At 38.1% G+C, this 12,260-nt stretch overlaps 1 protein-coding gene across 1 annotated transcript in view; it reads left to right on the top strand.

Annotated features, from left to right (window-relative positions):
• The window catches only part of BDP1 (B double prime 1, subunit of RNA polymerase III transcription initiation factor IIIB), a 148,939-nt gene that overhangs the window by 115,446 nt on the left and 21,233 nt on the right, over nucleotides 1–12,260 (top strand). The window contains exons 29-33 of the mRNA XM_006870989.1: nucleotides 3,728–3,767; nucleotides 4,222–4,314; nucleotides 4,442–4,450; nucleotides 6,248–6,467; nucleotides 6,989–7,149. Of these exons, the coding sequence (XP_006871051.1) occupies nucleotides 3,728–3,767; nucleotides 4,222–4,314; nucleotides 4,442–4,450; nucleotides 6,248–6,467; nucleotides 6,989–7,149 (523 nt within the window). The remainder of the gene's footprint in view (nucleotides 1–3,727; nucleotides 3,768–4,221; nucleotides 4,315–4,441; nucleotides 4,451–6,247; nucleotides 6,468–6,988; nucleotides 7,150–12,260) is intronic.

Raw genomic sequence — 12,260 nt, 5'->3', positions numbered from 1 at the left:
AATGTCCCACCTCATAGGGTTCTGAATGGGAGTCAGGATTCCACCTAAGGTCCTATACTCTACAAAGTATCTACAAGAGGCAGTCATTCAGTATTAAACCACAAGAGTCTTATCCCCATCTCCTTTCACCAGCTTCCTCCAGACAGGTTGGAAACCACTCTGGAGATTCCTCCTTTCCCCTCACCCTCTGGAACTAGGCTCCCTCTTGAAGCTTGTAAGCCAGTCACTTCTTGCTTCCCCCCGTCCCCCCAAGTTTTGGGTAGTCAGTGTTTAAGTTGCCTATCCTTATCAGTACTTCCCAAAGTAAGATGCAGAACATTGCTTTTTTTATTTTCTTCATGTTTTATTGGGAATTATATGATATTTTACATGAGAAAACTTTAGTTTTACATTCATTCTATTGTATATCATTTCATTGCTATGGTTCCAGTCCCCTCCATGAATCATCAACCGACCAAAGGGTATACCCTATAATCACCCCCCCCACCCCCCCATTCTTCAGGACCCAGTCCCTCTCTCTCTCTGGATCCAAAGTCCCCAGCTGCTTCATCACTCCACGTCATCGTCTCTGCCTCCATCTCGGGTCTTGCTGCTTCTCTGAGTAGGGTGCCACTCTCGGCTTTTCTCCGTTGATGGTCCCAGAGACCTCCACTTCTAGACTGGAGAGTTAACAACTCCCTTCCTTGCTACAAAACATCTACCTTTACATTTCCAGCCCTCACAATCAGTCCTGATAATAATCGTTCACTATTGTATCACAAGTGACCCTTCCTCATTTCATTTCATCAACTCCGCCTAGACAGATTGGATAGTACTCACTGGAAATTCTGCCTTCCTCCATGCCCCCTAGCTCTAGGTTCCCTCTTGAAAGCCAGTGAACATTGCTTTTTTTAAAAAAAACTTTTTATTGTGAATTGAGTGACGGTTTACAGAGCAGATCATTAGTTTTGCATTCAACAAATCATATACTTTGCTTCCTAACATGGTTGCAATCCCCTCATGCACCAACAGTTAACAGTATTTATCTCTATTCACTTTAACTAGCACTGCATTCCTCCCTGAGTCTCCTTTCATCCCCGTCTTTCCTCTGCTAGCCTCCCTCTGGTTGTATATTGCCTGGCCTGCCCTGTCATCCATGTCAATGCATGCCTACACTCTAGACATGAGTCATTTCCTTCCCCCACCCCAACCATCATGGATTGTTTCTTTGATCAAGAAACAACCCGTTTTTTGTTTTTTGATGTACAAAAACAAAAAACACCACACAGGAATATATACTAATATAAACAACCAAAGGGCAACTTCTGGAAGCCAGCCCCTCCTGACTGCCAGCACTCAGCCTTTCTCTTTCCATAAGTCTAGCTAGAGTGCTCTATCTCTCCATGCAATCATCTCTGCCTCCATATGTGGTGTCACTGTTGTTGTTGTTGTCAGGTGCCATCGAGTCAGAACTGACTCATAGCGACCCCATGCACAGCAGAATGAAACAATGTCCGATCCTGGGCCAACCTCACTACCGCCGCCACACTTGACGCCATCAATGATGCCACCTGGTCGATCCATCTCGTTGGGGGTCTTCCTCTTTTTCTCTGACCCTCCACCTTACCCAGCATGACATCCTTCTCCAGCAACTGTTCTCTCCGGACAATGTATCCAAAGTATGAGAGACGAAGCCTAGCCATCTTGGCCTCCAAGGAGCACTCTGGTTGCACTTCTTCCAAAACAGATCTATTGATTCTTTTGGCAGTCCATGGCACTTTCAATATTCTCCTCCAACACCACAATTCAAAGGCACCAATTCTTCTACGATCTTCCTTATTCACTGTCCAGCTTTCACATGCATATGAGGTTATTGAAAATACCATGGCCTGGGTCAGGCGCACCTTAGTCCTCAAGCTGACATCTCTGCTCTTCAATGCTTTAAAAAGTTTCCGTGCAGTAGATTTGCCCAATGCAATACGTCGTCTGATCTGTTGACTGCTGCTTCCACGAGTGTTGATAGTTGATCCAAGAAGAATGAAGTCCTTGACAACTTCAGTCTCTTCTCCATTGATAAGAATGTTGTTTATTGGTCCAGTGGTGAGGATTTTTGTTCTCCTGACATTGAGATGCAACCCATACTGAAGGCTGTGCTCTTTGATCTTCATCAGTAAATGTTTCAAGTCCTCTTCAATTTCAGCAAGCAAGGTTGTATCATCTGCATATCGCAGGTTGTTAATGAGTCTTCCTCCAATCCTGACGCCACGTTTTTCTTCATAGAACCCTGTTTCTCATATTATTTGCTCAGCATACAGGTTGAATAAGTATGGTGAAAGAATATAACCCTGTCGCACACCTTTCCCAATTTTAAAACATTCAGTGTTCCCATACTCTGTTCGAACAACTGCTTCTTGGTCCAGGTACAGATTCCTCAGAAGTACAATTAACTGTTCTGGAATACTCATATTTCTCAATGTTGTCCAAAGCTTGTCATGATCTACACATTTGAAAGCCTTTGCGTAGTCAATAAAGCATAGGTAAACATCTTTCTGATATTCTCTGCTTTCCGCCAAGATCCACTGGACATCAGCCTCTACTGAATCCAGCTTGAACCTCTGGAAGTTCTCTGTCAATGTATGATTGTAGCCATTTCTGTATTACCTTTAACAAAACTTGACTCGCTTGCGCTATCAAAGAGATTGTCCGATGCTTTCCGCATTCTGTTGCGTCACCTCATTTTGGAATGGGCACAAATATGGATCTCAATCAGTCGGCCAGGTAGTTGTCTTCCAAAGTTCTTGGCAGAGATGAGTGAGTCTTTACAAGCTAAAGACTGCTTAGTACAGTCAAATACCTTATGTGGTTTTATTTCTTGGTTTGGAGATTAGCATGGTTTTATGAGACTTCCTATTTCATTGGCTTAACGTTATATTTGTGCTTCTGTCCTACCGCCTAATTCTCACTGCCTAGTGCCTGAAGTCTTAAAAACTTGCAGGTGGCCATCCAAATTGCAGCAATTGGTCTCTATTCGAATGGAACAACAGACAAAGGAGGATACTCCTAGAGTATGAGAAGGATGTAAAATATGTGGCTAATTGCCTCCGTGAACAATTGCCTCCTTTGCCATGAGACCAGAGAAAAACTGAATGGTGCTTGGCTACCATTACAGAACACTTTGTTCAAATTTTCTATAGAAGAATCTTGATCCAAATGGGAAAGAAACAGAATTTGAAATTCTCATGGGCTTTAGATTATCTGGAGCCATATGGGCTGGATGAACCTCTAGAACTGTTGTCCTGAGATAATCTTTAAAAGTTAAACCAAAAATGTTTCTTGGGTTTAGCTCAGTTAGTGTAGAATGTATGCACTGAGTATTAGTTCTCTGAAAAACTGTCTATTGGATCAAATTAACAGTAACTCAAAAGAACAGGTTATGGTGGAACAGTTCAGAAGTGGAGGGAGAAATGATTGTACTACTGAAAAATGTAGTCAGTGTCATTGAACTGTAGATGTAGAAATGGTTGGAATTGTGTATATTTTGCATATCAACAAAATAAAAAATTGAAAATATTTTGTTTTTAATTATTTTCTGCTTATCTCTGAACTTTAAAAATAATAATGCATTAAGAAAAATTAGTATTGTAATTAAGTATAATGGAATACCTGGGGAATGTAATAATATATGAGATATGGAATCTGTACTTGGAAAAATATTTCAGATGTTATGAATCTCTTTCTCTTGTAGGAGATGGAGATGACCACATGTGAACAGCCCCAAGATGAAACAGGTAACTGCACGAAACTGCTAAAACTCTTTGATTAATATTAATATTAGCAAAGTGATTTCAGTAGCAGTGATAATAAATGAGTTATAATGCTGTGTAATTACAAGATAAAGCTGGTGCATAGTTCCATAAAGGAAATATGGATTATTGAAATGTTTCTTTAGAAGGTGAGTCAATAGTTAAATTTTAATAAACTATTGAGACTATATGATGTAATGTTATTTAATGGGGCAAGGATGAACAAGCATTTTTATTGTGTAAAACCTAACAGTTGATTATTTATTTGTTTACATAATCTGAGCAAAACATTACCCTCGCAAAGAATCATGGTTAGGGAGTAGTGGTGGTAAAGTTGTTACTAGAAATAAATGCCTGAATTAAAAATACTTAAAAATTAAGCATACTTAAATTTACAGATTCATTGTTATGTTTTAAGGCTGGTATATTTTCTCACAAGGTTCCAATGATGGAAGCACCGAAGCTGCCATAGCTTTACTTACAATGGGAGATTTTGTGTTGCAATCAGACATCATTACTGATCAGGGTGATGGTAAGAATAAAAGATCATTCTTGAAAGAAAAGTATGTTTTAAGAATTTACAGCTCCATTTGAATAACAAGTTAATACTTGCCCTTTACATTTGAACTTGGCAACATTTGTTTTCTTAGCAAACGTAGTATGTGTGTGTGCATTGACCCTTCCACAGAACTCTTATAGGTGTAATGACAGCCATTTTGAGGTAGCACACATGGTTTATTCAGAATAACGTGTATTCACAGAATTCACAGTTAATGTAGTGAATCTTCTTAGTTTGTCGTCATAAAGATCTTTTTTTAACTGAGCTTACTGATCACTGAATACTTTATACAGGTTTCTTTAGCAAAGGAATTCCGTTTTGGATGGTCTTCACAATTACATGATAATCAAATTAAGTGTGAAGGGACAATGTAGTTAGTCACTTTGTGAAATAATTTAAACTATTAATGGTAGTTTGGACAGAGTCAAAAAATATAATTCAACCCATATTATTATATCAGGCTGAATTAATAGATAAACTTATTTTTTTTATGTTACTGGTTAATGCGCTATACTGAAAGGTCAGCTTGAACCACAAGGTCAGCAGTTCCAGCTCACCAGCTGCTCCTCGCTATGAGTAAGAACTGACTTGATGGCATTTAACAACAACAAATCTTTTACTTAACTACCATATTTTAATGCAAGTAACATACAGTTTTTTGCAAATGGCACAGTCCCTTCATGTATTAATTTCTCTGTGTTATGTGATATTTGAAAAATAGCGTACACTAAATGGATAGTTATATTGAGTGTATTATTGGTAATTGTTTTCATAGATGATGAGTGACTTGCCATTTATTTATTCATTAACTTCTTATTATGAAGTGGGTGAAGGGTTACAGAGCAGATCATCCATTTTACATTCCTTCACATTTACATTTACAATTCATTCACATTTCCTCTCCCTGTTTCCTATTTCCATTCTTCCTTCTTTCCTAACCCTTCTTAACTTTGTTCTCAGGTAAATGCTGCCTTTGGATCTCAAGTGATTGATTTTTCTAAGGTGTGCATAGCTTCCTAGTGCTACTGTTCCCATGTAAACCTATATTATTTGGCTGAAACTTGAGCCTCAGGGGAAAGTTCATTTCCAGACCTGAAGGGTAACCAAAAGCCACATTCTTGGGGTTCCACCATCTGTCCATCTCATTTAGTTAGGTCTCTTTTATGATTTTGAGTTCCACATTTTTCTTCTGCTCTTATCTGTGACCTTCTAATGTAACCCTTCTCAGAGCAGTTGTTAGTGATAACTGGGGACCATCTAGTTCTTCTTACTTGCCATTCATATTAAAGTCTTGGCTTTTAGGCCCATGTTATTGTTAGATGTTGTTGAGTTGGAATAAGCACATATTTATATTTATCAGGAATGTCTGATTTGTGTTTCCTCTAGGGCTCTTGTCTAACTGGTCTGGTAGAGTAATGAATGCACTGGGGCTATTCAGCAAACCTGTAGGCATAACATATGACTTTATAAAAATTGTAAATGAAGACTGTCCAATCTTTAACTCCATTTGAGATCAATAAGAAACTCATTGTTAAAGTTTCTGATTGCAAGATTTTTTAAGCTCACGTCAGGTCAAGTTTCTGGCATGAAACATGAAATTATAAATTTACCTTTGGTCCCCTGAAGAACAAGTTGAGAAAATGATGTTGCTCTTGTTAGCTGCTGTTGACTCGGTCTGCTACTCTTGGCAGACCCATGAAGAATGGGGCCCCAGACCATTGAGTTTTGTAGGCTTTTCATTGACTGATTTCTGGAAGTAGATTACTAGGTTTTTCTTTCTATAAAATATTAGAGATTTTAAAATTTTCTAAGTGCTGAAGAAATCCTTGTATTTACACATACATTTGTTTTCTATTATCTAATTCTCATTTTTATTTTCTATTTTTTTTTTCTGCATTAGGAATAGGTGTCCTTCCTGATGTTGATTTAAAGAATGATAGCCATATTCCTTCTAGTCCAGATAATGTAAAGCACAATATTGTTGATAAATGTCTGGAACTTTCTTCACCTGGTATTAGTGTATCTCCTGCATCATTCGAAGAAAATAAGATTGTATTGAAGGAACATAGTACTGAAGATGAAGTTGGTTTATTGGAGAAAGTAAAGGAAAACGCTCAACTAACCAGGTTGTTTTTGCATTACTAAACTTATTTCTTTTGAATTTTACTAAAGTCCTGGTGTGGCACTGTAGGATAAGCACTGGACCACAAGGTCAGTTTGAACTGCAAGGTCAGTGGTTCAGACTTATCACCTGCTCCTTGGATACCCTATACAGAGTTGCTACGAGTCAGAACTAACTTGAAGGCACTTAAGGAACAATGACAATACACTTTTAAAAATAGGGTTGGCTGATTTTTACTTAAAATGATTGCTACGTTAAAATCACAGCAGTATATATATGTCTTTCCTGCAATAATCAAATAACTTTATGTAAAACATAGTCTGAGTTTTACAAATAGGACCCAGATTCACTTTCCTGCTCAAGTAGTAAAATTACTCCTTTTGATTTTAACATTAAGAATTTAATACTTGCAGATAAGTATGGTACATTAAAACTGTCAGTGCTAGACAGGTTGTATAAATGCCAGAGATAGAGAATGTTACAGGATGAATAAATTTCTCTTTCTTCCCATGTTTCTTTTTCTAGGCGTACAACTTCTAAAGTGACCAATAATTTGAGGATGAGAAATAGACTTCCGAAGCCTAAGCCAAATCTTAAAAGGATTTTAGGGACCAAAAGGCTTACTGCTCTTCAGAAAGTTCCTAGTTTGTCTGCAACCAAAGCGGAAGAAGTGGATATTCAGAAGGGTAAATTTTATTTTTCCTTTACAAAGCTTTAAGATTACTTTGGCACATGGAATTTCATTAGTATTTTAAATGAATATTCAGTCATTTATTAAACGTGCATTAACTTACTACAGAAAAGTAGAATGAAATATAAAAATGAATACCCATCAATCTACCAATTGGGTTCAGTAATTATTACCCTTTTGCTATATTTGCTTGATTAATCTTTTTATTTCCTCATGTACATGCATCTTTTCTGTATTTATGTGTGCAAATATATCTTAGAAGTGTACTGCATATGGCTAAAACTAAGACAGCCCCTCAAAGACAAAATGTAAAAGGTCTCTTTTTCCCTGGTTCCCAACCTGTTTGTCCCACTTCTAGTGGTACACTTACAACAGCTTTTTATTATATACATCTAAGAATGTTTTATACAGTCACAAACATCTACATGGGTGTGTGTACACGCATACACACTCAATACCCTTCAGCAAGAACAAAATGATATGCATTCTATATCATATATACTATCCAGCCCTTTTAAAATAAAAGTTTTGTTGAATTGTAATTTGCATACATTAGTTAGTGTATTTGAATTGTGGTGTTTAGTATATTCATATCCGTATTCATTGAACTGTATAACAATCACCACATTCAACTTAAGGATTTTTTTTTTCCTATTTAATATAAAAATTGAACATCAGTTTACTCTGTGGTTTGAATCTGCCTGTTCCTTTTTTTTTGTAAATTGGGTGAAGGTTTACAGAGCAGACATCAGTTTTATATTCAACAATTCTTACACATTCCATTTCATCTCATTGATTGCAAGCTCCCTCCAACCCTAGTGTAACATCACTTACCCATTTCCTAGCTCTGTTTTCTGTTCCTCCCTCTTTCTTAACCCTCCTGAGCTTTGTCCTTGGGTAAATGCTCCTCTCTGATTTCAAATGGTTGGTTTTTTCAAGATGTGGACAACTCATTAGTGTCTCTTTTCCACTGATATACCTGTCTGTTTTGTGACTGAAAACAGAGCCACAGACGTGAGTTCAGTTCCAGACTGTAGGCTAACCAAGGGCCAGAGTGTTGGGTTCCACCAGTGTTGATCCAGCCAGTAAACCTGGTTCTCTTTCCTTATGATTTTTAGTTTTGCTCCACATTTTCTCCCACTTGATCCAGACCTTCAAATGTGATTTCTTTCAGACCAGTAGGTGTAGTGGTAGCCGAGCACTATCTAGTTATCCACTGGTCTCCAGATGGTAGAGACTGATGTTCATGTAGTTCATTAGGCCATGGGACTAATTATTATCATGTTTCTCTGATTTTCATCTCTCTTCTCCAGACAGAGGCAAACCAATAGTTGTACTTAGATGGCCTCGCACACACTACTCATCAACATTCTTTGTTCGAATAGAACTAGGGTATAATGAATAGTTTAAAGTCAGGACAGGTCTGCTTTAGGGTTCTATTCTTTGACCATGCTTATTCCATCTGTATACTGAGCAAATGATCTGAGAAACTGGATTATAGGAAGAAGAATGTGGAATCAGGGTTGGAGGAAAACTCATTAACAATCTACTATGTGCTGATGATTCACCACTTGTCTGTCAGTTTGTCATACTGTGGTGGCTACCTGTGATTTTGGAAGTGGTATTTTAAATATCAGCAGAGTCACCACTGGTGGACAGATTTCAGCTAAGCTTCCAGACTAAGCCAAGCAAGAAGGAAAAGACAGAAAATGAGCTCCTTAGGTTGGAAAGAGCATAACTGGAACTGCTCCAAAATATGACTGGAAAGAGCCAAAGTAGAGTTGACTGTGACAACGTGAATGGAGTAAAGCCTTCCAGACCATCAATTGCTGATGGGATGCAAGTCAAAATGAGGAGAAGCAGTTAAAACATCCGTTAATGATAGGAACATGGAGTGTACGAAGTTTGAATCTAGGAAAATTGGAAGTTGTAAAAAATGAAGTGGAATGCATCAACATCAATATCTTGGCATTGTTGTTGGTGTTAGGTGCCGTCGAGTTGGGACCTACTCATAACAAGCTTATACACAGCAGAATGAAATCTGGCCTAGTACAGTGCCAACCTCAAAATCCTTTCTACCTTTCAGCCCATTGCTGATGCCACTATGCCAATCCATCTCGTTGGTGGTCTTCCTCTGTTTCTCTGACCCTCTACTTTTCCAAGCATCATATTCTTCTCCAGGTACTGGTACCTCCTGATAATATGTCCAAAGTACAAGAGGTGAAGGCAGGGCATCCTACTTCTAAGCATTCTGGCTGTACTTCTTCCCACACAGATTTGTTTGTTTTTATGGAAGTCCATGATGCTTTTAATATTCTCCTCCAACAGCATAACTCAAATTCATCAATTGTTCTACAGTCTTCTTTATTCATTGTCCAATGTTCACAAGCATGTGAAGTTATTGAAACTACCGTGGCCTGAGAAAGGCACACCTTAGTCTTCAAACTGATACCTTTGCTTTTGAACACATAAAAGAGGTCTTGTGCAACAAATTTGCCTGATGCAATATGTCATTTGACATCTTGACTGCTGCGTCAATGAGTGTTGATGGTTGAAGTGCTTGACAACTTCAATCTTTTTTCCATTTATCTTGATAATTATTTATTGGTCCAGTGGTGAGGATTTTTATTTTCTTTACACTGAGGTGCACAGGTGTGTTCTTTGATGTTCATCAGTATTTTAAGTCCTCTTTGTTTTCAGAAAGCAAGGTTGTATCATTTATATATTGCAGGTTTTTAATGAGCCTTCCTCCAATCCATTTACATATTGCAGGTTTTTAATGAGCCTTCCTCCAATCCATGTTTTTTGTATAATCCAGCTTCTCGAATTATTTGCTCAACATACAGATTGAATAAGTATGATGATAAAATAAGATCCTGCCGCACACCTTTCCTGATTTTAAGCCATTCAGTGTTTCCTTATTCTGGACGAACAACTGCCCTTTGGTCCATGAACAGGTTCCTTGTTGGCACAATTAAGTGTTCCAGAATACTCATCCCCAGCAATGTTGTCAGTAGCTTGTCATGATCCAGACAATCAAAAGCCTTTACATCCATTTATGTGGATGTTATTTAATGGCCCAGTGGTGAGGATTTTTGTTTTCTTTAGATTGAGGTGCAACCCATACCAAAGGCTGTATGTGGTCTTTGGTCTTCAACAATATTTTAAGTCCTCTTCACTTTCAGGAAGCAAGACTGTATTATCTACATATTGCAGGTTTCTAATGCATCTTCCTCCAATCCTGATACCACATTCTTCTTCATAAAATCCAACTTCCCAATGATTTGCTCAGCATACGGATTGAATAAGTATAGTGAAAAAATACAACTCTGGCACACACCTTTTGTAAATTTAAAGCCTTGTTCTGTTTGAAACACTGCCTCTTGGTGTATGTACAAGTTCCTGAGCACAATGAAGTGTTCCAGAATACTCATCTTCCACAGTGTTGTCCATAGCTTGTCATGATCCACACAATTGAAAGCCTTTGTGTAGTCAATACATCACAGGTAAACATCTTTCTGGTACTCTCTGTTTTCATCCAAGATCCATCTGACATCAGCATTGATATCCCTTGTTCTGCATAGTCATCTGAATCCAGGTTAATCCTCTGACAGTTCTATCTTGAATTATATTTAACAAAATGATAGTTCTATGTATTTAACCCTTTTGAGTCTCTGCCAGACTTTTCTCAAGCTACCACATCATTTTATAAAATTCTGTTTTTTTCATGTGTCCTGACACTTACTATAATTTGTCTTTTTTATTATAACCATTATAATCATATTCTAGCTGGTATAATAATGGTATATAATTTTGGGTTTGATATGTATTTCATTGTTGACTTGTTGTTGTTGTTAGGTGCCATCGAGTCACTACTGACTCATAGTGACCTTACACAAAGCAGAACGAAAAACTGCCTGATCCTGGGCCAACATCACTACTGTTGCCATGCTTGAGTTCCATCGATGCTGCATTTGGCCAGTCCAGCTTGTTGGAGGTCTTGCTCTTTTTCTCTGACCCTCCATGTTACCAAATATGATATCCTTCTCCAGAGACTTGCCCCTTCTGACAATATGTCCGAAGTATGAGAGATGAAGTTTGGCCATCTTGGTCTCCAGGGAGCACTGTGGCTTAATTTCTTCCAAAACAGATCTATTGGGGTTTTTTTGTCAGCACATGGCACTTTCAATATTCTCCTTCAACACCATAACTCAAAAGCATCAATTCTTCTACGGTCTTCCTTATTCACTGTCCAGCATATGAGGTTATTGAAAATACCATGACTTGGGTCAAGTGCACCTTAGTCCTCAAGCTGACATCTTTGCTCTTCAACACTTTAAAAAGGTCTCGTGCAACAAACTTGCCTAATACACTACGTACGTCATTTGATTTCTTGACTGCTGCTTCCATGAGTGTTGATGGTTGATCCAAGAAAAATGAAGTCCTTGACAACTTCAATCTTTCTCTGTTGATAAGAGTGTTGTTTATTGGTCCAGTGGTGAGGATTTTTGTTTTCTTGACATTGAGATGCAATCCATACCAAAGGCTGTGCTCTTTGATCTTCATCAGTACTTTAAGTCCTCTTCACTTTCAACAAGCAAGGTTGTAGCATCTGCTTATCGCAGGTTGTTAATGAGTCTTCCTCCAATCCTGATGCCACGTTTTTCTTCATAGAACCCATATTCTTGGATTATTTGCTCAGCATACAGGTTGAATAAGTATGATAAAAGGATACAACCCTGTCACATACCTTTCTTAATTTTAAACCATTCAGTGTTTCCATGTTCTGTTCAAACAACTGCCTCTTGGTCCATGTACAGATTCCTCATGAGCACAATTGAGTGTTCCAGAATACTCATACTTTGCAATGTTGTCCATAGCTTGTCATCTCTGCTTTCAGCCAAGATCCATTGGACATCATCAATGATATCCCTCATTCCACGACCTCTTCTGAATCCAGCTTGAACCTCTGGAAGTTCTCTGTCAATGCTTGATTGTAGCCGTTTCTGTATTATTTTTAGTAAAACTTTACTCACATGGGATATCAAAGAGATTGTCCCATGATTTCTGCATTCTTGGGTCACTTCTCTCTGGAATGGGCACGAA

Source organism: Chrysochloris asiatica, unplaced genomic scaffold (genome assembly GCF_000296735.1).
Source record: "Chrysochloris asiatica unplaced genomic scaffold, ChrAsi1.0 scaffold00157, whole genome shotgun sequence".
Lineage (NCBI taxonomy): Eukaryota > Metazoa > Chordata > Mammalia > Afrosoricida > Chrysochloridae > Chrysochloris > Chrysochloris asiatica.
Note: the sequence above shows the minus strand (reverse complement) of the source record. Positions and strands in the feature narration are given on the sequence as shown.